The 24,670-nt window shown below is 41.7% G+C and overlaps 1 protein-coding gene across 5 annotated transcripts in view; it reads right to left on the reverse strand.

The window, feature by feature from the left end:
• Positions 1 to 24,198, reverse strand: part of LOC134355648 (endophilin-A3-like) — a 144,686-nt gene extending 120,488 nt beyond the window's left edge. For 3 of the 5 annotated variants that reach the window (XM_063065865.1, XM_063065861.1, XM_063065863.1), the window contains exon 1: positions 24,006 to 24,198. Coding sequence is in view for 3 of the 5 variants with exons in the window: in XM_063065861.1 (XP_062921931.1) it covers positions 24,006 to 24,050 (45 nt within the window). In the remaining 2 variants the exon portion in view is untranslated. Of the gene's footprint in view, positions 1 to 688; positions 791 to 24,005 lie in introns of those variants that run through there. The other 2 variants (XM_063065862.1, XM_063065864.1) reach the window with 2 other exon arrangements.
• Positions 24,199 to 24,670: the final 472 nt, after the last annotated feature.

The following is a 24,670-nucleotide window of genomic DNA, read 5'->3' on the forward strand; positions in this document are numbered from 1 at the left end:
AGTGCCTGCATCCATTAACAGTGAGGGAGGTCGGAAGGTGACCGATCAGGGAAGGAACGTGGGCTGAATGAGCCAGAATGAAGTACTTCTGTTCTCTAGATGGCCATTTGCCGCTTCCCACAAGCTGTCCTCATCGCCCTTCAATTATTCAGGCCTGGCCATTTGGGCCAAAACCCAAGGTAGCCACATTGAAGTTCAAAGTAAATTTATTATCAAAGTACATATATGCCAACGTCTACAACCCGAGATTCATTCACTTGCTGCCATATTCAATAAATCCCTAATAACATAATAACCATAACAGAATTAACGAAAGGCCGCTCCAACTTGGATGTTCAACCAGAATGCAAAAGACAACGAACTATGTAACTACAAAAAGAAAGAAATAATAAGTAAATATGCAATAAATATTGAGAACATGAGAAAGTAAGTCCAAAGGTGTAGGAACATTTCAATGATAGGGCGTGAAGTTCAGTGATGTTATTCTTTTGGTTTAAGAGCCTGATGGTTGAGGGGCAATAAATGTTCCTGAACCTGGTGTTATGAATCCTGAGGCTCCTGTACCTTTTTCCTGAAGGCAGCAGTGAGAAGAGAGCATGTCCAGGGCGTTGAGAGTCCCTGATGATGGATGCTGCTTTACTGTGACAGCATTTCATGTAAATGTGTACAATGGTGCGGATGGCTTTACCTGCGATGGACTGACTGGCTGTATCCACTACATCTTGTAGGATTTTCCGGACAAAATTGGTGTTTCCGTACCAGGCTGTGATGCAAGCAGTGAATATACTCTCCACTCCACATCTATAGAACTTCGTCAAGGTTTTAGATGTCACGCTGAGGCTGTGCAAGCTCCTAAGGAAGCAGAAGCATTTAATAACACTTAACTGGCCAAGTTGTTCCCTACAATCCTGATTCACCTCTGCCGAAATCCAGATGAAGCTGAGTTCATTATTTTAACAATTCCACTCGTCAAAAATTACCTTTTCCCCCCCCCTTTGGTTTAAATGAAGCCTGTTAAAGCTGTTGTTCTTTCTAGGTGCTAACTGACTTGCTTAGAGAGAGAGTAGCTTTACCTGTCACATGTACATTGAAACATACAATGAAATGCGTCATTCAACAACCACAGTCCAAGAAGTGTTCTGGGGGTACCCGGAAATAAGAATGTACAAACTCATTAACAGACACTGGCGGGAGTCAAAACCCATTTGGTGACCACTGGTACTGTAAAACAACTGCACTACCCGCTACGCTACCGAGCATTGTCTGTTGAACTGATAGAGCAATAGAAAGCTCCTTTACTGTGATAATAAATTAGATACTTGATTTGACTTGACAAGAGACTGTGCAATAATGTTAGAATTTCTAATTCTAAAGTAACCAATTACCTGAGAAACCCAGAATTAAAATGTTCTAGGTGTACCACAATTCCACCATGACAGCGAAAGCACAGCATTCTTGCTGTGACTTTGAACCAATCGTTCTTCAACAGCACCTGCAGCCCCACGACAATGAGGTACCATGTTTTACATATAACAAGCCTTTTGATGATTAAAACACACATAGGTTGTCATTCACTGGATATCAGGTTTAAAGAACTGAAAGGGAGAGAAGAATAATTGGCAAAAATAAGATTGATTTATTTAGTTTCGTGAATTATAGAAATGGCTTCATTTTGGTGAAGAGCACTACTGTGGGTAGGAAACCTGCACTTCAGAATAGTGGTGGGGTGAAGGAGTTAGTGAAGGTGGATGGGATGAAGGATCTTATTGATAATCATCAGATATTTGAAAATGGGACTAGCATGCTGAGTGCCAGGATGCATTGGACCAACGGTCTGTCTCTGTATTGTTCTGCTCTATGACTCATATAAAATAAAAACTGCTGATCAGTTAGAAACTGTCATTCCATTGGAGTCAAGGCACAAGCCAGCATTTAAAATTACCGTGCAGTGTCAAAGTACAATGAGTCAAGCCATGGATTGTTAAAATAAATAATATGAAGGGAGTCACTTGTATTGCAGTCCTCTGACACTAATGCCTCACATCCTGCCTTGCCTCACATGGATGTGTTAAAGAACACTAATACATTTTCATTATATCAATCAAGTCATATTTTAGCAGATTTGTTCAAATGACATCTCTGGCAAGCTTATTCGCTCTTCATTTCTGGGTCAAGTACAGTAATGAGTTCAAGTATCAGTTAACAGCTCAAACTAGTTGAAACTTACAAGCAGTGATTAGTTTTGGAATACCAAGTTAAGGCTATGTATTACAACGCTATGCAAGGAAGCCACTTGACACAAGTGGTCCGGAAATTGATCATTAAATAAATATATCTGGATATAATGATTCCTTTCTCAAAATATTGGCCAGAGACGAGTCTGTAAATCTCTGAGAATCTGCTGGGGTAGCCAAAGGCCCAATGCCTACAAGTCTGAGTCCAGCAGAGGTTGAAGGTGTCTTCTGGGGTTAAAAGAGTGTGTGAGAGTGTGCGAGTGTGTGAGAGTGAGAGTAACAAGGCTTGATTTCACTCTTGTTCTTCTGCTTGTTGCATTTTGTGTTGTTGTACCACACATTGTGTCCGTGCTATGTTTTTGCCGGAACGTGTGGTGACAATTGCAGGTTGCCCCCGATCACACTCTCGGGAGCCTTGGTAATGCAAACACCACATTTCACTCCATGTTCCGATGTACACGTAATAAATAAATTTGAATCTTAAAATACTAATGATAGATGTTCCAGTTTGATATTAAACAGAGACCCCACTGATTCCTTGGATGGGGAAGGAAATGATCCCATGTTTCTATTCAAAGGATAGAAATTTAGAATCAAGTGTATTATCTCTGACATACTGTATGTTATGAAATTTGTTGTTTTACAGCAACAATACAGTACAATACATTGAAAATCACTATGTTAAAATAAGAAATATAAAATAAATAAATCGTGCAAAATTGACAGGTAGTGTCCATGGGTTTACAGACCATTCTGAGATCTGATGGCAGAGGAAGAGAAGCTACTGAGTGTGCATCTTCAGACCCCTGTATCTCCGCTCCGATGGTACGGAGAAGAGGGCATGTCCTGGATGGTGAGGGTCCTTAATGATGGATGCCAGCTTCTTGAGTACCATCTTTTGAAGATGTCCTTGATGGTGGAGAGGCTTGTGCCCGTGATGGAGCTGGCCTGGCCTACAACCCACTTCAGCTTTCTTTTCCAATCCTGTGATTGCAGCCTCCACACCAAGCCACGGTGCAATCAGTCAGGACGCTTTCCACAGTGCATCTGTAGAAATTTGCCGGAGTCTTTGGTGGCGTATCGAATCTCCTCAAACTTCCCAATGAAGTGCAGCCTTCTTCGCAATATGCCCAACAGAGATCCTCTGAAACGTTGACACCCAGGAATGCAAGGCTGCTCACCCTTTCCATTGCTGACCCCTCAGTGAGAACAGATGTGTATTCTCCTCACATCTCCATCCTGAAGTCCACAATCAATTCCTTGGTCTTACTCACGCTGAGCGCAAGGTTGTAGTTGAGATACCATTCAACCAGCCAATCTACCTCTCTCCTATACATCTCCTCGTCACCATCTGAGATTTTACCAACAACAGTTATGTCATTGGTGAGTTTATAAAAAGGCATTTGAGCTGTGCCTAGTTATACAATGAGGAGTGTAGAGTGTAGGGTAGTGGGTTAACTATGCATCCTGAAGTCCACCTGTGTTGACTGCCAGTAAGGAGATGTTATTTTCAATGCACACTGCCTGTGGTCTTCTGATCCAGTTGCAGAGGAAGGTACAGAGGCCTTTGTTTGGAAGCTTGTTAGTTAGTACTGAGGGGAAGATGGTGTTGAATGCCAAGCTATTATTTATAAACAGTAGCCCAGTGTTGGCATTGCTGTTGTGCAAGGCCAAGTGGAGAGCCAGCAAGATTGCATCTGCTCTACAGCTGTTGCAGCTGTAGGCAAACTGAAGGGGGTCAAGGTCCTTTATCACAAGAACACTTCTGCAGGAGTTCTTCGGGATAATGTTCTAGACTCAACCATCTTCAGCTGATTCTTCAATGACCTTCCTTCAAATACAAGGTCAAAAGAAGTAACAGTCACTTACCCAGAGTGTATCCAAGCCTGTGCCAATAGATGGAAAATAACTTTCACACCACACGTGCCCAGGAATGATGATATCCAAAAAAGAGAAAATCCAGCTACCAAACCTGCTGACATTTACCATCACTGAATCCCCTATTATCTGAAATTCCAAAAGCCAAAAAATTCCAAAATCCAAATTTTTGTCTTGAGCGCTGTCACGTTGTCACAAATGGAAAATTTCTTAAGACCCTGAGAAGGTACCCAGGGTCTTAAGAAAACTGTCTTTGCACACCACAGACAGTTCTGAGAAGTGACCTCACATATGTAATGAGCAGAAATTAATGAGAAATAGAAAAACTGCATAAAGTGAAAAGTGAAGATCTTGATTCAATATTGTCAGCATCAGAGTGAATGTATGCCACTTAACGGCATGCTGATGATGAAATACACAAAGATCTATCATGAAGAACTGAAAATTGAACACAATTATGAATATTCAGCAGACTGGTTGCAGAACAAGTGCCACACCTGTGCCAACACCTCCTCCCTCACCATCATTCAGGGCCCCAGTCATTCCAGGTGAGGCGACCCTTCAATTGAGAGTCTGTTGGGTTCATCTACTGTATCTAGTGCTTTCAGTGTGGCCTCCTGTATATTGGTGAGACCCAACGTAGATTGGGAGACCGCTTCACCAAGCACCTACGGTCCATCTGCTAGAAAAAAATGGGATCTCCCAGTGGCCACCTATTTAAATTCTACTTCCCCATGGTCTCCTCTACTGCCATGATGAGGCCACACTCAAGTAGAAGGAGCAACACCTTATATTTCATCTGGGTAGCCTCCAACCTGATGGCCTGAACATAGAATTCTCAAACTTCCAGTAATTGCTCCCCCTCCCCACCCCTTTCACCATTCCCCATTCCCGTTTCCCTCTCTCGACTCATCACCTTACCTGCCCATTACCTCCCTCTGGTGCTCCTCTTCGTTCCCTTTCTCCCATGGTCTTCTATCCTTTCTCAGCAGATTCTACCCCCCACCTTCTCTTTCACCAATCAACTTCCCAGCTCTTCACCCTTCCCCCTCTCCCGGTTTCCCCTAATACCTTGTAACATCTTCCTCTCCTCCCCCCACCAGAGCTTCTCTCTCTTTCCAGTCCTGATGAAGGGTCTCGACCCAAAATATCGACTGTTTACTCTTTTCCACAGATGCTACCTGAACTGCTGAGTTACTCCAGCATTGAGTGTGTTGTTACAGTGTCAGTTACCTGGATTCAATCCTGTTGCTGTCTGGAGTTTGTACGCTCTCCCCACAATCGCATGAGTTTCCTCCGAATGCTCCAGTTTCCTCCAAAAATGTATGGGTTGAATGGTCACATAGGGAGGAATTGGTGACATGACCTCACTGGGCTGGAGGGGCCTGTTACCATGCTGTGTCTCTAGATTTTAAAAAAATTTAAAAATACAGATCGTAGCAACACACACAGAAAGCTGGAGGAACCCAGCAGACCTGGCTGCGTCTATGAGAGAGAGTAAACAGTCAACATTTAGGGCCGATACCCTTCCTCAGGACTGAGGGAAGGGCCTTGGCTCAAAATGTCCACTGTTTACTCGTTTCCACAGATGCTGCCTGGCCTGCTGAGTTCCTCCAGCATTTTGTGTGCATTGCTTTGGATTTCCAGCATCTGCACACTTTCTTGCGTTACAGATCACAGCAGCCCATTTTTTGGTATTAGATCCACAATCATTCAATTACTCCCCCACCAATGCAGGGCGCTCTGCAGGAACTAACCAAGACTCCTTGACATCAACTTCCAAACTCGCAAGCTCTACCAGCAAGGGAAAGACCAGCAGAAGCATGGGAACACCACCACTTGGAAGTTGCCCTCCAAGTCAAACACCATCCCGACGTGGAAAGCTATCATTCTTCCTTCACAAGTGCTGGGTCAAAGTCCCAGTTCACTCTCCCAAACAGCATAAACCGATAGCAGCAGCTCATCACCACCTTCTCAAGCGCAAATGGAGATGGGCAATTAAACGCTGGCTCAGCCTGCAAGACCACATCTCTTGAATGAATATACAACATATACATCCTGGCCAACAGTTATCCCTGGATCAACTCCTGAAGTATGTACTTTTAGTTATTTATCTCAATAGTGATCGACAGCAGTGACAGCCCAGAGCTGAACAATAGAACAGTGTAACAATTGATATCATTGGATACAACAGTTGGGACGTCTTGTTACAGCTGAACAGGACGTTGGTGAGATGGCACCCAGAATATTGTGTGCAGTACTGGTTGCCACACAATAGGAAGAATGTGATTAAGCGAAAGTGGATTTAGTGAGCATTCACAAAGTTGCAGCTGGGACTGGGAGGAGTTGGACTGTCAGGAGTGATTGGATGATTTTCCCTGGAGCAACGGGAGCGGAAGAATGACCTTGTAGAGGTTTATAAAGCCATGGGGGACATAGATGAGATGAATGGTCAGTCTTTTGCCTGGGAGAGGGAGTCTGAATAGGGCATAGTTTTACTGTGAAAGGTTAAAGATTTAAAGGAAACCCAAGGGAAAAATGTTTCCACATGAAGAGTGGTGGGTACGTTGAATGAGTTGCCAGAAATGATAAAGATTGATATAACTACAACATTTATAAAAGATTTAGAGGGATATTGACTAAATACACACGAAAGGGTGATCAAATGCAGGCAAAAGGGACCAGCTCAGGAAGACACCTTGGTTAGCATGAATGAGTTGGGGCCAAATGGCCTGTTTCTGTGTCATATAAGTCTATGACCCATTTGGAAAGGATAGGTTGCTGAAAGAATTGAAAGTTTTTTAAAAAAAGATATTAAAGTATAGAAAGGTGAATACAGTGGATTCTGGTTAACTGGGACACTTCAGGATCAGTGCATTTTGGTCCAATTAAGTGGCTGCCCCAATTAGCCTAAGTTTCATGGAAATAGTTAATAACATAAAGAATGACAAACTACCGTTTAACCAAGTAACAAATTATGTATTTAAATAGAAATACAGAGCAAATTAGGATAGTGACAATACGACGACAGAACTATAAAGCTGTGTAGTACAGTAGTTCCTAATGGTTATTGGCGGAGAAATTCATCCAGTGTATGCAACCGTGTTCATTTGATTGACTGTAAATGAACAAAATTCATGCAGACACCTAGTGCAGATAATGGACTGCTTCTTGAAACCGCAGCGAGCAAAACAATTCCAAATTGTTTTCCTGCTTATTTCTCACTAACTATCAGTGACAAAGATCACTGTTTTTTTTAACAAGCACAAACACAGTTAGCAGACACTATTTAAAAACTGTTCACTCTAAGCACAGCGCAGTGTCTAACGGCCGCACGTGCTCACGACTGACGCTAGTTAAAAAACTTTGGCAACGGTCTCGTGTCCCATATAAAGCGGTACAGTATCCCACATAAACAAAGAGGACCCCAGCTACATTCTTGATTAGTTTTTGTTCTTTAAGAGTTGTCCCAAATAAGCTGCTGCCCTGAATAGCCAATGGCCCAATTAACTGTAATTCACTGTACCTATGAATTTTTAAGAGTTTCATAATGTATTTAATAAAACTCCAAAGAGAACCCAAGATAAAGTTCCCTTCTTGAAATTAAGGCAATTCAGAGTAGCAGAAGACACAGAGCAGGAATCGTTACTGAAAGGACTTCAAAGCGACGAAGGACGAGAGGTGACCTGATGGAGGTGTACAAGATAATGAGAGGCGTTGATCATGTGGATAGTCAGAGGCTTTTCCCCAGGGCTGAAATGGCTAGCACAAGAGGGCATAGTTTTAAGATGCTTGGAAGTAGGTACAGAGGAGATGTCAGGGGTAAGTTGTTTGTTTGTTGTTGTTTTTTTTAGGCAGAGTGGTGAGTGCGTGGAATGGGCTGCCGGCGGCAGTGGAGGCAGAAACAATAGAGTCCTTTAAGAGACTCCTGGATGGCTACATGGAGCTTAGAAAAATAGAGGGCTATGGGTAAAGCCTAGGTAGTTCTAAGGTAGGGACATGTTCAGCACAGCTTTGTGGGCCGAAGGGCCTGTATTGTGCTGTAGGTTTTCTATGTTCCTAAATTGCCTCAGTATTGTTAAAATGACTATACATCAATTAACTGAAGTACATTTGCCCTATGGATGCAAATAGCTGTTGTATTTTAGTTTTTAAACTGACATTTGGAAATTCATATACAGTAAAGGGATATGGGTTTTATTTTTAAATTAAGAACCATCCTCCACCATATAATGCAGTATTTATCATTGTGAGTAAAGGCTTATTGAAATCTGGTTATCATAGATGCAGGATTATACTTTTTTTTCTGGTGAACGCAGCAGGCCAGGAAGCATCTATAGGAAGAGGTACAGTCACCGTTTCAGGCCGAGACCCTTCGTCCTGACAAAGGGTCTCGGCCCGAAACGTTGACTGTACACCTTCCTTCCTATAGATGTTGCCTGGCCTGCTGCGTTCACCAGCATTTTTTGTGTGTGCTGCTTGAATTTCCAGTATCAGCAGATTTCCTAGTGTTTACTTTATTTTCTACTTGTTTAGCACGTTAACAGTCTCAGGACATCCTGAAATGCTACTGAGCCAATGTGAATTTCTGAATTATAACAAAGAAAAGCGCCATCAGGGCTGTCACAGAGTGAACCACCAGATGGCTATGCGTCAAGGTGTGTGACCCGTAGACCAGTGATGCTGGGACACAAGCCAGGGCCCTGGGCGAGAGTGCCCTACGTTAAAAGACCCAAAACACCCAACGACCCCAGGTTACATCACTGATGATGTGTCCCAGCACATCCTAGGGTGCATCTCAGCACCTACGATTGTTCTAGTCTAAGTCAAGCAATGCTCCAATAGTAGCACTACATTTCTACTTTTACAGAACAAGTAAACTTTATTCAATAAACTCTTCTTTGAGTCTTAACTTTAAAATCATGGTGTACAGTATAACATAAAATAACAGGAAAAAATAACAAATTAAAGACTGTAAATGATCTCAGTACTGAAATAGTATTTTGAACACATTAAGCTTTTCTTTCACAGCTGATGGTGTCATCTGAAGTGCTTGATTAGATTACAAACCTAGCAGCTCACTTATTTCAACACATAATGCTCATCAATAGAGATAAGCGAGAAAATAGAAACAGGAGTCACCAACTAAACACATCAAATCTGGCCCACAATTCAATATGATCACAACTGATCTCTGATGGCCTAATTTTCTTCCCCAAAATAAGACACTCTTCTGCAACGTGATTATGAGAAATACTAATCCAACATACAACATCTTCAGTTCCCAAGGTAAATTACATTCTCCAATGACTCCATGACTCCCTTAACAGCTGTCTGAAAGCACGGCAGCCGATTTGAACCTCAGTGTCATAGTTCGTGCCAAGTTGAGTACATAGAAACATTGGTGTGCCATGCCATGACAATCAGCTTTCACCTCTATGACATTGCTCAACTCTGCTCATACCACAAATCAACCAGAGACACACTTCCCCGTTCATCGGCCTTACCCATTTCAGCCACACTTTGTTCTATTCTCCATAAGTCTGACAGCAGCCAAAAATCTGCTGGCTATGTCATAATTTACATGTTTCTCATCTGCCTGAATGGTACAGGCCTCTAGTACTTCTCAAATTGCTCCATAACCGGGGGAGGAGAAGATGGCGGCGCGACGCAGCTCGCAGCGGCCACTCCGGTGGTGATGTCTGTTATTTGTCAAGTAGGGTGCCGTGCACAATCCTGATTTGATGGAGACGGACGTGAGAGCACGGAGGAACATCTGGTGAAGCTTCTGAAATGCCTGCTTCGCTGCTGCTGCTATTGTGTGGTCCAGAATCTTCAGAGGAGAAGGCCCCGAGCCCTCGGCTTTGCTCGCTGCTCGGTGGCCGGGGCGGGGTCGAAGCGCTCGGCAGAGGACGGTGCTCGGAGAGGCTGTGTCGGAGGCTCGAAGTTTTCAGACGGACTCAGAGTCCGCTGCAGTCGGGTGCTTCCAATGGTGCTGCATCAGCAAGTTGGTGGCACTTGGAGGTTCATGGCGGGGAGAGTTTCTCCCTTCTACCGTCTGCGTGAGATGATGAGTCTATCGGGACTTTGACTTTTTTTTACCGTGCCCATGGTCTGCTCTTTATCAAATTATGGTATTGCTTTGCACTGTTGTAACTATATGTTATAATTATGTGGTTTTGTCAGTTTTAGTCTTGGTTTGTCCTGTGTTTTCTTGTGATATCATTCTGGAGGAACGTTGTATCATTTTTTAATGCACGCATTTCTAAATGACAATAAACGAGGACTGAGTGTCCTCATAATCTTTCTTTCTTTTTAAATCTTTTTATTGAGTAAGTATACAAAAAAGGTAAGCCATATAAACATTAATACAATGTTAAAGTATAATAAAATTCCAAAAGATATCAATACCAAAAAAAAATACTACAAACAATGTAATTTAAACATAAGAAACCAAGATAACATAATAGTATACTAAATTTTATATATATCAATGGAGTGTCCTCATAATCTGAAAAAAAAACCTAAACCCTCCCAACCTTCAAAACCTGCTCAAGTCCTACAACTTCATCGGTTCCTCCAATTCCAGTGCCACGATTCCTCTCCAATTTACTCACTTCATCACTGGTGGCATCATTTTATTTTTCTTCAGCTGGCAAAGCTTGAACTCCTGCTCTCTACTTCCCTTCCTCCTCCTTTGACCAAACTTTTGATCAGTTGCTCTTATGTCTTACTACTATCAAATTTGTCTCGATTTTGCTTTTGTAAAGAAGTATGAGTAAGTTTACACTCTGTAAATACAAAATGCAGAATATTGCAAATACTCCCGTAACAGAAGGCTCTGACATTACTATCAACACAAGAAGCTGGGAAGCGGAAATCAGTTGGCGTAACGATCTACAGCACTAGCGATCAGAAGATTGAGGTTCAATTCCTGCCATTATCGAGGAGGAGTCTGTACATTCTCCCCGTAAGCATGTGGGTTTCCTGCCACGTTACAAAAGATGTATGGGTCATTATGGTAAGTTGTGGGCATGCTATGTTGGCATGGGAAACATGGAGACACTTGCAGGATGCCCACCCCCCCACCATCTACAGGCTGTACTGTTCGTTGACGCAAATGAGGCATTTCACTGTATATTTCAATGTACATGCCGCTGGTGCTGCCTGACCCACTGTGTTCCTCCACATTTTTGAGTGTAGCTCCAGATTCCAGAATCTGTAGTCTCCTGCATCTCCATGCAGTGTACAAGTCAACGTAACAAATGCTGAAATGATAGGGTTATGCCCCCATTTCTCCACACTCTTAAATTCCTTAGTCAGAAAGTTAAGAAAGAACATCAAATAAATCTGTGAGGAACACCGATGAACTTCAGAGCTCCAACTATCTTTCACTAATAAGCAGCACTGGCTCAAGTCTGGGCACTTTTACTGATGAGTGGAGTTGATTCCAATGGCTCATGATCTCTGAGGAATGAAATGAGGAGGTTTCATTTCTTGCTCTAGCTGAATACCGGCATAGCAATGGAAGTGAAAGCAAGTTTCTGAGATGTGCTCTGTGGACCCAGACTGCTGTTCAGTAATAATTCACACGTTATTTTGGGCGTTTAGCGCGTGATTATACGGCCTTGCAATATTTATTAAAACTTTGATTGTTAGGTTAACTAACTAGTGCAAACTGCTCCAAGCGTAGGTGGGTGGGAGGAGGATCAGTGAGGTTTTTAAAAATGGTCAGTTACAGGGAATTATGTGGATGAATGGATTGGATCTGAGAACCAGCAGAGACTTAATGGGCTGAACGGCTTCCTTCTATGAAATAAGGAAAAACGAGAAATATTTTCCATCAGCATAGAATTAACTGTTCGGCCTCCAGAACTGATAAATCAAAGTCAAGTTTGTGACAAATGACAGCATCAGGAAGAGACAGACATTTTAAAATTGAAATCAAACCAGTTAATGTACATTACATGTAAAGAGAATGTTGAATGCTAGTGAGGCAGAATACAACCTAAAATTGTAGACAGGAAGTGTAAATACACAGAAGAAGTGGAGAACAGGAAGTGCTAAAGAAACAAGGTCAGGGAAGTGTATACTGACTGCCACATACCACCACTGTTGCATTTGGTGGAAATTAATGGAGTGTTTTGCGAATGTTTGAATTTATTGGACTGTGAACTACTTACATTTATATAAAAGTATCTTCAAGTCTTAACACAATGTTTGCGTGAAGATTTGAGATTTTTTTCCTGGTTTAACCTGACAAATGATGTGATAATTACCATGCAAATAAATATTTGCAACAGCAACCTTGAAATATTGCTTACAAGGATTAAGGAATTATCTGCCATTTGTACTTGAGAGAACAGGATATTGATGTTAGAGAAAAAATAAAGCTAAATATAAAAAAATTGGATACAAAATAGTCTTAATCTCAATGTGAGCCTTCTGCATTAGCAATGCATAAATAAATTAGTATATCTTGTAAAAACTTCTGAATTATAATCTACTGTTGCAATGAGGCCACAATCAGGTTGGGGGAACAACACATCTGGACAGCCTCCAACCTGATGGCATGAACATTGATTTCTTGAAGGCCCCACCCCCACCATTCCCCATCCCTTTTTTTCCTTATCTCACATTTATTTCCTGTCCATCACTTCCCCCATTGCTCCTTCCCCCTTTTCTTTCTTCCATGTCCTTCTGTCCTCTTCTATCAGAACCCCCTTCTCCAGCCCTGTATCTCTTTCACCAATTTCCCAGCTCTTTACTTCACCCCCTCCCAGTTTCATCTATCACCTGTTTTTTCTCCCTCCCCTCCCCCACCTTTTAACTCTATTCCTCATTTTTTTTCCCTCTCCAATCCTGCTGAAAGGTCTCAGCCCGAAATGTCGACTGTACTTCCATAGATGCTGCCTGGCCTGCTGAGTTCCACCAGCACTGAGTGTGTGCTGCTTGGATTTCCAGCATCTGCAGATTTTCACCTGTTTGTGACTGAATTATAATTTACACGCTGAGGTGTTCATCTGAGAAATGATGTTGCATGGATGGAGATGTGTCAAGATCAAGGCTTCTTTTCTCTAAATTGTACAAAATAAGGAACCATTCAGGGCACTTTGCTTGTGCTAGCTCTTTGAAGGAACTATCTACTTGGTCAAAACACTCTCAGTGCCATGCACACTTAATCTCTTCACCAATGTTTAATTGCAATCCTTTATGACGATTGCTCCTCTTTCAGCAACTGCATTCCAGATCAGAATACCTCACAGATAGAAGTAGCTTTTTTCTTGTATTGCTCTGGTACATTTTGTAGTATCTTTGATGCTGTGTCACTGGATACCACTGGAAATGGTTTCTCCTAACAGGAAAGGGAACCAGATCCGGAACTCCCTGTGCCTGGACCACTACTCAACATCATGACTAATTGCGGGCATAATTTTACCAAGTTATCTTTAGACTATATTCTTTAATGTGCTTCTTCTTCAGCCAATTTAACAAATGACCTACAATCAAGCTGTCTTCACAAAAATGAGTTCCAAAATTCTGGCACCCTCCAAGTTTCAGTCTTTTAAAGTAACAGTTCAATTTTCTTTATTTTATTTTTATTATTTTTATTTAGAGAACCGCAGTGCGGAACAGGGCCTTCTGGACCAACAAGCTGCACCACCTTGCAACCCATCTACTCAACCCTAGCCTCACACAGGACAATTTACAATGACCGATTCACCTACTAACCGGTACATCTTTGGACTGTGGGAGGAAACCGGAGCACCCGGAGCTTCATGGGAAGAATGTACAAACTTCTTGCAGACAGCATCGGAATTGAACTCTGAACTCTGATGCCCCAAGCTTTAATAGTGTTGAGCTAACCGCTATGTTACCCCTTTTCTCCCTTAGCATATCAGACCTAGCCTTCCAGATTTCAGTTAATACTGTCCTAGCTGGTTTTAGTAATTCAACGCCTGGATTCCAGATATTATTTTTATAAATCCACTTTTTGTGAGACTAGTGTATCCCTCCTAAGGTATGATGCCCTAACTGCTCAGTTGTACAGACTAACCAGAGCTTTGTAAAATTATGGCCTAATTAGCATTCACTTTACTAAAATGGCTCCCCATGATTTTCACTGCTACCAGATATATCAAGTCTGCTAACCTTGTCTGAATCTTCCCCACTCCATGGAGGATAATCTCAGCTTCTCCAAACTCTTCACCTAACTAAAGTCCTGTGTCCCCGGTATAATCTGAATAAATAACTGTATCTTCCCAAAGTCTTCCAGTAGCCTTCTTGAAGTGCAATATCTTTATAATACTCTAGCTCAGGGGTTCTCAACCTTGGGTCCATGGACCCCTTGCATAATGGTATTGGTCCATGGAATAAGAAACATTGAGAGTCCCTGTTCTAGCTGCACAATGACTTGTTTTTGTTCTTCTCGTATTCAAATGCTGCCTTCCCCTCCATTTGCAATTCCATCTTCAATGTTATGGGCACCTACATCTCACTGTTTCACCAAACTGATTTAAAATTATACCATCCAGCTCATATTATTGATTCTTATTCTTTCTTCCAAACCTCATGTCCAAGGTTAAATTTCATTTGCCATATGTTTGCCCTCTTCACTAGAACATCCATCCCCTCAAGAAGTCTGTTATTTTGCATATTGATAAATATATTTTAGAGCTTGATGTCATCTGTAAATTTTCACATTCAGTCATGTACAAGCTCAGAATCATTATTATAATTTAAACAGTCATCCCAATACGAACCCTTGAACAGCACCTTTGTGTATTTCTCTTCTGCCTGAAGAATGATCTTTCACACTAAATCACTGTCTTCTTATACTTTATGGATTTTGTAAACAAGCTACCACTGTTCTTTTATTCTCATGAGTTTTGAATTTTGTTGAATTATATTATTTGGTTGTTAATAAAAAAATTTATAAAATAAAAAAACTTGTACGAATATAGGGCAAGGAGTCTTTCTTTATATGCGATTTAGTTTAATGTATTGAAATATATACATTTTTCCTGTACTCTGTATTTATACACATATATATATATATAAATAAAAAAATATTGGAAAGACAAATTTAAAAAATTTTGAAAGCCCTGAAATACAATATCAACAACACAATCCTTATTAACCGTATCTGTTACTTCATGAAGAAAACTTAATCAGGTTAATCAAAATTAGTCAAGTCTATTCTTCTTGTGAGACCAACTAGTCCGAGGTGATGGGTTTATGCCTTTCTCACACATTTTGAATATATGTAATTCTCTGGTTCTTGGAACACTGTAGGAAGAAGTTCCAAAATTTTCAACCTTGCTTCTCTCAGTATCCATTTAACTCTTCTACTTTGAATTCAAACAGCTTCTCAAACTACTGTACTTCCACTCCTATGAGTGTCATTTGAGATACTTTGACCATAACCTACTACACTTCTAAGTGGCTTATCCTTAAGTCAATAAAATAAGACCATGAGAGATCCTCTCAAATGAGCTAGTGGGGTTGAGTGAGGGAAGAAGCATTTCTGACCAAGTCTCGGCATTCGCTACCAGCAACGACACAGAATTTCCAAGTCAGTTAAAAAGTAGAGTGGTCTTTACAGATTTTATTTTAATATGGCACTATCTGGCACGGCTGAAATTTCAAGGAATCTTTTACCAGCACATCTACTTCAGTATCAAGATGATTGAATGACACTGTAATGGTGGCCGTACATGAGGTTTGGTGTGAAGTCTGTCCAATAACAGTCCAACTCAGCAATATATCCAGGCTGGGATGATTTGTTTTGTTGTTCTGCACATAATTTCTCTTCTTGATCAATAGTTAGGAATTTGTTTTCAAACAGATCAATAGTGGTGTGAAACATGGTAATAGTCAGATTTGCTGTGAGAAAGATTAGATGTGTTCAGACTTGGGCTGGATGCAAGGGACACATTATTTCTCCACTTCGTATTCCAGAAGGCTGTGATTGGATTGAATGAACACTGGTGTGCATGACATATAATTTTTAAAAATAGCTTCACGACAACACATACACAATACTGGAGGAACTCAGCAGGTCAGTCCTCATCTGTGGAAATGAATAAACAGTCGATGTTTTAGGCTGAGACTCTTCTTCAGGACTGGAAAGGGAGGGGGAAGACAGCAGATAAAAAGGTTGGGAGGAGGGGAAGAAGGATAGCTGGAAGGTGAAAGGTGAAGCCAGGTGGGTAGGAAAGATCAAGGGCTGGAGAGGAAGGAAGTTGATAGGAGAGGAGAATGGACCATAAGAGAAAGGGAAGAAGGAGGGTATCCAGGGGAAGTGATAGTCAGGTGAGAAGAGGCAAGAGGCCAGAGTGGTAAACAGACTGACACGTACCAAGCACGGGAATTGGAATTAAAATGTTTGGCCACAGTGAAATTCTGCTTTGGACGGATGGGGCTGAGGTGCATAATGAAGCGATGCCCCAATTTACAGCCTTTGTCATGTTTATGATTTGGAGCTTCACGACATCCTCCTTTAAAAATAATATCAGCTGCATCCTCTTCCTTTATGAAACAGATGCACAGTAATGATTTACAATCTCAGTCATTTTATCTGCCTCCACAAGACAAACTCCTTTTGGGTCCTTTGTATTTGCATGTTTATAAATGGCACTTATTTCCAACTCTAACTAACTAAGTTCAAAACAAATTTACTATCAAAGTACGTAATGTCACCCATTTTTCTTGCAGGTATTACAGATGAACACAGAAATACAGTGCAATCAATAGAAGACTACACACAAAGACTGACAAGCAACAAAGTGCAAAAGAAGACAAACTGACAAACACAATAAATTAAAAAATAAATAAATTCATTAACAAACAAATAATGAAATAATACTGAGAACATGAATTGTAGAGTCTTTGAAAGTGAGTTCACATCGGTTCAGTTTTGGGGTGAGTAAAGTTATCAAGCCTGGTTCAGCAGCCTGATGGCTGAAGGGTAATAAATATTCCTGAATGTGGTGCTGTGTCACCCAAGGCTCCAAAACCTCCTTCCTGAAGGCAGAAGCACGAAGACAGCATGGATGGTGTAGGGTCCTTGATTACGGATGCCATTTTTTTGTGTTAGTGCTCCTTGTAGATGTACTTCATGGTGGGGAGGGCTTTTTCTGTGATGGACTAGGTTGTATCCTCCACTTTGTGAACACTTATCTGTTCTTGGGCCATAGTGTTTCCATACCAGGCCGGGACGCAACCAGTTAGGATACTCTCCACTGTGTATACATAGCAGCCTGTCAAAGTTTTAGATGACATGCTGAATCTGTGCAAACTTTTAAGAACACAGAGTGGTAACCATGCCTTCTTTGAAATGGCTCTTATGTACTGGTCCCAGTACAGATCCTCTGACACAATAATACCGAGGAGTTTAAGGTTACCGACCCTGTCCATCTCCGACCACCCCCCCCCCCCACCAAAGAGGAATGGTTCATGGACCCTCGGTTTCTTCCTCCTGTTGTCAATAACCAGCTTGTTTGTTTTGCTGATGTTGATTGAGAGATTCAACAGGTTTTCAATCTCCCTCCTACATGTCGATTTGTCACTACCTGTCTTGGTTACTCTTACCCCCTTTGTCCCAATACTTGCTTTAATTAGCTTGACCTCCAGCCATTTTATGAATCTTACAAAGATCATTAAGTTCTTTTTATTTCAGTTCAGTCTCCATACCTTTGGACATCCATGGAGTTGGAACTTTGTTTCCTCTCATGGAAACAGTTCCAGACTGAGCATTTCAGTCTCCATTACCATTATCCCTGCCAACCTTTGATTCCAATCTACCTAGGCCAAATCTATTTTAAATTCATAGTAATTAATCCTCTCAATTTTTTGCCCTTTGCAATGGCAACATTAAACCTGATACTAATATGAAAACTCTCTCCCAAAGGATCTCTTCTTGCTCCAGTTTCCCACTTTCTCCCAAGATCTCAATCCAACCCTGATCATTTCCACACATTTCAGGATACCCTTTCTTACTTATAGCAGAAGTGGTTGAGGCAAGTTTGATGTTGTCATTTAAAGTTAAATTGGATAGATATGTGGACAGGAAAGGAATGGAGGGTTATGGGCTGAGTGCAGGTCGGTGCGACTAGGTGAGAATAAGTATTTGGCATGGACTAGAAGGGCCGAGATGGCCTGTTTCTGTGCTGTAATTGTTATATGTTATCAACAGGAATTCTGCAGATGCTGGAAATTCAAGCAACACACATCAAAGTTGCTGGTGAACGCAGCAGGCCAGGCAGCATCTCTAGGAAGAGGTGCAGTCGACGTATCAGGCCGAGACGTATCAGGTCCTGACGAAGGGTCTCGGCCTGATACGTCGACTGCACCTCTTCCTAGAGATGCTGCCTGGCCTGCTGCGTTCACCAGCAACTTCCATGTGTGTTGCTTGTTATATGTTATATATGGTTTCACTTTACACTAAACCCATCCCAATCTAAATGAAAGTTACCATTAGCCTCTCCTCCAGGGATTTTGTCCACACATCTTGCTGCCACGGTACAGCAGACAACATATTCAAATACTACACACCCTAGACATTCTCTCTTCTACCTCCTCTCCCCCACCCTGCCCCCGTCCACCTGGCAGAAGCTACAAAAGACTGAAAATATGTACCATCAGGCTCAAGATCAGCTTCGATACTGTTGCCTTCAGACTACTGAATGGTCTCCTGGTACAATAAGATGAACTCATGACCTCACAATCTACCTCGTTGTCAGACTGCGTTTTCTCTGTAATTGTAAAGGCTGATTTATACTTGTGCGTCAAATCGACACCGTAAGTACGGCGTTGCCATGAACCCTACGCAGAGCCTATGCGGATCCCTATGCCGTAGCCTGACGCGCACCTCTCCCAAAATGTAACTACATGTCGCGGCAACGCAGACCGCAACAACTGTGATTGGTCCACTTGGTAGCATCGCAATTCCTCCTACGCTGCAATAGCTTCCCATTGGGCGATTGAAGGGCAGGGAAGGAACTCTGGCTGCAATGCTTTCCATAAAGCTTTATAGACCTCCGAAATTATGGAGGACACATTTCACTTTTATGAAAAAAGACGCTTGCTTTAAACTTGTTTACCCTGAGAAAGACTATCATGACCATGAAGCCTTGCATGGGCAGGTGTGTGCGCAGGCGCGACGTGCCAGAATTGCAGAACGACGCAGACACACCAACGCACAAGTATAAATGCTCACAACGCGTGTAGGCCACTTGTGTAGGTTACGGCATCCATTTGACGCAGAAGTATAAATCAGCCTTAACACTTCATTCTGTATCCAGTTATTGTTTTCAGAAATATTTGAGTAATATTATAAATATACTGTTTGATTAAGTTGTTTACATAATGCACTGAGTTATATGTAAAAGTACGGAAATGGTATATGTCATTATGTCACATCATACGTATGCGTTTCGCTTAAAGTAAAAACGAAACTTAGTTACCTTGTTCCTGGCTCCATTTTTCTGCTTTTAATTAGTTTAATGGTTTGGAGTTACAAAACATAGCAGTACTGTTGTAATGAAATGAGCCATACAGGTGGCATTCAAAAACAGATATTGTCAGTGTTCATGATACTCAATGTTTACCAATTGCCGTCGTTGTATCAGTAGCTACAAATCTGCTTATACATCTCCTTCCTATATATCGCTAGGCCATTGTCAATTGCGCTGGTCTGCAAGTGATTGGCAGACTCTGGGAAAGTTGACAGTAATGGAGGGTGATTAGGTTACAGAGAAAAGTGGTGGGACTGTGATTGCTCAGTGAGCGAGAATAGTCATGATACACTCCAATGGTCTCCTCTGTCGTAGGGAAGTGTGGCATATATTAAACATTCAAAGTACAAATTTATTATCAAAGTATGTATGCCATCTCACAGACACGAGAAAATCTGCAGATGCTGGAAATCCAAGCAACAGACACAAAATGTTGGAGGACTCAGCAGGTCAGGCAGCATCGATGGAAAAGAGTAAACAGTCGACATTTCATGCCCAGACCCTTCAGCATAAACTGTGCAACTGTGAGATACATCTTCTTTCAGGCATCCAAATAATAAAGAAACACAATAGAATCCATGAAAAACCAAACACAAAGACCGCCAAACATCTAATGTTCAAAAGACGGCAAATCTTGTAAATAGTTTAAAAAAAAATCATAAATAGAATATGGGCTGCAGAGTACCCGAAAGTGACTCAACAGCTGCTGAGTCAGTTCCTCGCTGAGGTGAGCGAAGCCATTCCAGATAGTTGCAGGGCAATAACCGTTCCTGAACCTGGCAAGCGTGACTGGTCTCCTGCACCAACTGCCCAATGATAGTAGTGAGGAGAGGGGTCAAACATAGGCAGACATCGCTGGACGCCAGTTCTTTCTCTGTTACCGGGCCCTGATAATTGAATCTGGCTCGTTGCTTTAATCTGCGTGGAGTGAGGGAGCTGGGCATGGGTTCATTTTATACAGCAACGGCCACAGTTACATTCTCCAGAGTTACGCTCGCCGAATCTTTCAGGAGATCATAAAATCACTAGTTTGTTTAGATGGTTCAAAAATACATTCCTAAAGGGAAATTACAGGTTTTGGATGGTAGTGATTGTAGTTCATAATAAGTATATGTAGCCGAGTATCCAGTAGTTATGTGAGCTGCCTGCAAAATGTCACTATCTGTTGCCAGCACCATCTTGGAAAACAGTCAACATTACAGCACTTTGCCTCACCCTGACAGTGCAGAAGCTCCTTGGCTGTCTTCACTGTCGGGAGCAGGGGACTCAACCTCTGTCCGTAGTAGCAATCCTGAGCTTCCAGTTGCACGCCATTTCAACACATTCCTATTGCCACACCAACCTGACCATCCTCATCCTTCTCCACTGCCCAAGTAAACAAGAACAACACCTCTTATTTCACCTGGTTAGTCCGCAACCCAGTGGTAGGAACAATCAATTTTCAAAGCTCAGGTATCTCTGATTCCCGATGCTGCTTAGCCCACTGAATTCCTCCAGCAGTTACGTTTTCATTTCACATCAGTGGTACGGTACAAGCTCAGGTGTGGTACAGGACCAATAGGACATCAGAGCACAAATACATTAATAGCAAAAGTTGCACCGCAAGTTAGCAAGGCCATTAAAGAATGCAGACAGGGCACCAGGGATTATTTATAGAGGGATCAAATTGAAAAGCAGGGAAGTTATTCTAAACTGGTATTGAGCTTTGGTTAGACCACACTTAAGAGTATTGATTCCAGTCCAGGTTATTGCACTAAGAAGGTGCAGAGAAATTGTACAAGGATAACAGACAATTAGGTGTAATCTAATAGAATTTTTAATAATTATATAGGGTTTTGACTGAGGACCCCAAAAGTGCAACCAGGGACTACTTAAATATACTCTTTAAGAAATCCCTTTAGAAATTTGGAAGAAATGCAAAACTTGTTAAGAATGTAGAACTCACCAGCACACACAGTAGTTAAGGTGAACAGGTAGACATATTTGAGGGAAAGCTAGAAAACAATACAGACCTAGACAGATGTATTTCGATGAGGAAAGATGGCAGGAATCTCAACAGAAGCAGATAGCCAGGGCTCACTGGACCAAATAGCCTGTTATTATGCAATGTAAATGTGTGAGAGAGAATAAATTGTAGGAGCTCATACAAATAATCATGGGAATAAGGCCAAGAGGGATATTCCATTAGGAGCTAGTATTGACCTAATGGACCAAATAGCTGTCATCTATTATTAGTAAAAGATGATCAAAATTCAGTCCAATGTTGAGGTAATTTATCAGGCTGAACTCATTATTCTGGCCAAAACACTCCTTCCAGATGACACAGTAATTTACCCACAATTCTTCCAAATAAAAATAATGCATTTATTGCTTTGTTTTTAATTTTTTAAAATATTTTGGAGACGTAGATGTTGCTGGTAAGGCCTGCTTTATTGTCCTTCCTTACTTGTCCTTGAGGAGGTGGCAAGCTGCCTTCCTCAAGCAGGGAACCCTTCTGTTAGGACAGAATTCCAAGTTGTCCAGCGGCAATGGGCAACCGGCCTTGTGTTTTGAAATAAGTATCCTACCGAACCTGCAGGGGAACCTGCATGTGATGTTCCCATGCACCTGCTCACAACGTAATCATGGGGAAGCCCATTCTGCAAGGATGGGTGAATACTTCCTTGGAGCAAGAAACATCCTACAGAGCGGCAAGTTTGCTTTAAATAACAGGAATGAAAGAATAAATAATCCTCTGTAAATATGTTCATTATTTGGGATCGGACAGCATTTGGGCATGGATCTGGTCAGAGAAGATTAAACAGAGAATGCAGAATGGAAGGAAAGGGCTTGGTAGTTTTGTTCATTTTATCTCTTCTTGCTTCCACTTTCCTTCTCATTTCATTTCACACTCCTGCCAACTATAATATATACAGTATCTGCAGCAGAGCTCAGGAATGCAAACTAAAACTTCAATATCTCACTGACCTTGAAGGAAAGTATCATTAACTCAAGACGCTAACAATTCATGTTTATAAAAATGCATTTTACAAATTAATCATATTTTTCAATATTATCGTTATAAACCATAAAACCTCTTGAGAGTAAGCAAAATCAAACGAGTGGTAACAACATGTAACACAGAACATGTGTGATATGGTTATAATTGTACATTGAAACATGCCCTGACAGTGATCAATTCCCGTGATGGTTTAAGTATTACATTGACGATACCCAAAACCATTTCTCCCAGTTTAATAATTCCCTATCCACTCTTTTAATTACTTTCGCTTTTTTACCAGTAATATTATACGAGGCTACTTTAGATTGTTGCTGTTGTGTTCTGCTTCAATTATTGAAGAAGTCATCAAAACAACGCAAAAGCCACAGAGCACGTTAATGCACAGCGTTTGCGGGCAATTTCAGGAAAACGCTCAATAAGCCTCGTGTATAATCAGCGGGGCTCCGGTTGGCAGTTTAACCTGTCCCGCATGTGTAGGGTTTATTTCTTGATATATTTTCAGCTTTTAAGTTTTTTTTGTTACTGGCCTCCATGCAATAACGTCTATTCATTGAAACACAATATATCATCACTGCGACAACTGGGGAACAAATCATTGTGGGCTAGCCAAAGCAACCGTTCAATACAGCAGATTCATCAACACCTCAGATGTGCACGACCTCGCTAGCTTTAATGGTTATTCCTAAACCACGATGAGCTATGCACTTAACCTCACGACTAATGTAGTACTGTATTACTAAACACCAGATGGGTGTACAAACGCTAAATTTCAAAACTACACTTCCACACTGCATAGACTACCACAGTATATGCACAAGAACTAAGGATCAATATCGCCTCCAGCACAATGTATACAAGACGAATGCCGAAGGGACGTGGGCATTTACATGTAATGCACTCCAGCTCCAAAATCAGCCCAGCGGAGCAGTAAAAACCTCCCCGGCGAAATGAATAACAACCAAATAGGCCCAGTCGGTCAGGGTTGCTCGCCACCAGCTTCAAAGGCTAGTTAACATACTGCAATCACTCAGTTTGAGGAAATGCTTCTTTAATTTAAACATATAATTAAATACGGATCATGGTTAGGGGAAAAAGGCAGCAGAGAACTTGAATGTGAATTATCACGTGGGGGCTATATCGATTTTCAAAATTAAAAAGTCATTTGCAAATTTGAGGAAAAATAACTTCTCTGCAAAGTAAATGCCTGCATTTTGGGTATTATGCACGACCCAGAGGAAGGCGCAGCTATTCAGCACCACATTTATGCATGACCTGTGGCTACCGTTATTGGGTCCAGTGCCATTAAAGGAGCGTTCCTCTATCCCCTCAGCTGTGCCAGCAGACTGGTACTTGTAATTATGGGGCGTCTCCTACCTGACTGGCTTTATGGAATTGCTTCTTCAAGCCGGCAACCGACATCCTGACCTTCTTGGATGGGGGGAGGGGGGAAACAAGCTGTATTTTTTCCCCTTAGGGTTGTTGTTAAATGTACCATATATTAACCGGGTTGCAAAGCAAGCCCCCGCCAGCTGAGGGCTCCGAGCGACGCTCCACCACCTCTCGCTACAGTAACACTGACTGTCACGGAGACACTGTATCACTTCACACATTCTGCACCAACCGCCCGCCCATCACTGCCTACTCCGCTTCTCATTGGCCAAATCGGCTGTCCTTCTAGCGAGCACATATGCAAATTATGTTCCTCCCTCTCTCTCTCTCTCCCCCCCTCAACGCAATGACGTCAGGTGTTTCCCTCCCGCCGCCCCTCCGAATCTGGCAGCGTTGATTTTTCCAGTGGGACCTTTGGTGCTGAGTTGGAGACGGTCATCGTGTAGAATGAAAAATCAGCAATTATGTTTATTTTTCTAATACCACCAATTTATTTTAAACACAATATTGCGGATTTTTTTTTGCTTGACAATACTTCTCTGATGTGCCTTAGAATGTATTTGCTATATTGGAAGCAGTTTAAAATTGAGATGGTTGGTTTCAAAACGTTGATTGTACTTCTTTCCATAGATGCTGCCTGGCCTACTGAG

Source organism: Mobula hypostoma, chromosome 13 (assembly GCF_963921235.1).
Source record: "Mobula hypostoma chromosome 13, sMobHyp1.1, whole genome shotgun sequence".
Taxonomy (NCBI): Eukaryota; Metazoa; Chordata; class Chondrichthyes; order Myliobatiformes; family Myliobatidae; genus Mobula; species Mobula hypostoma.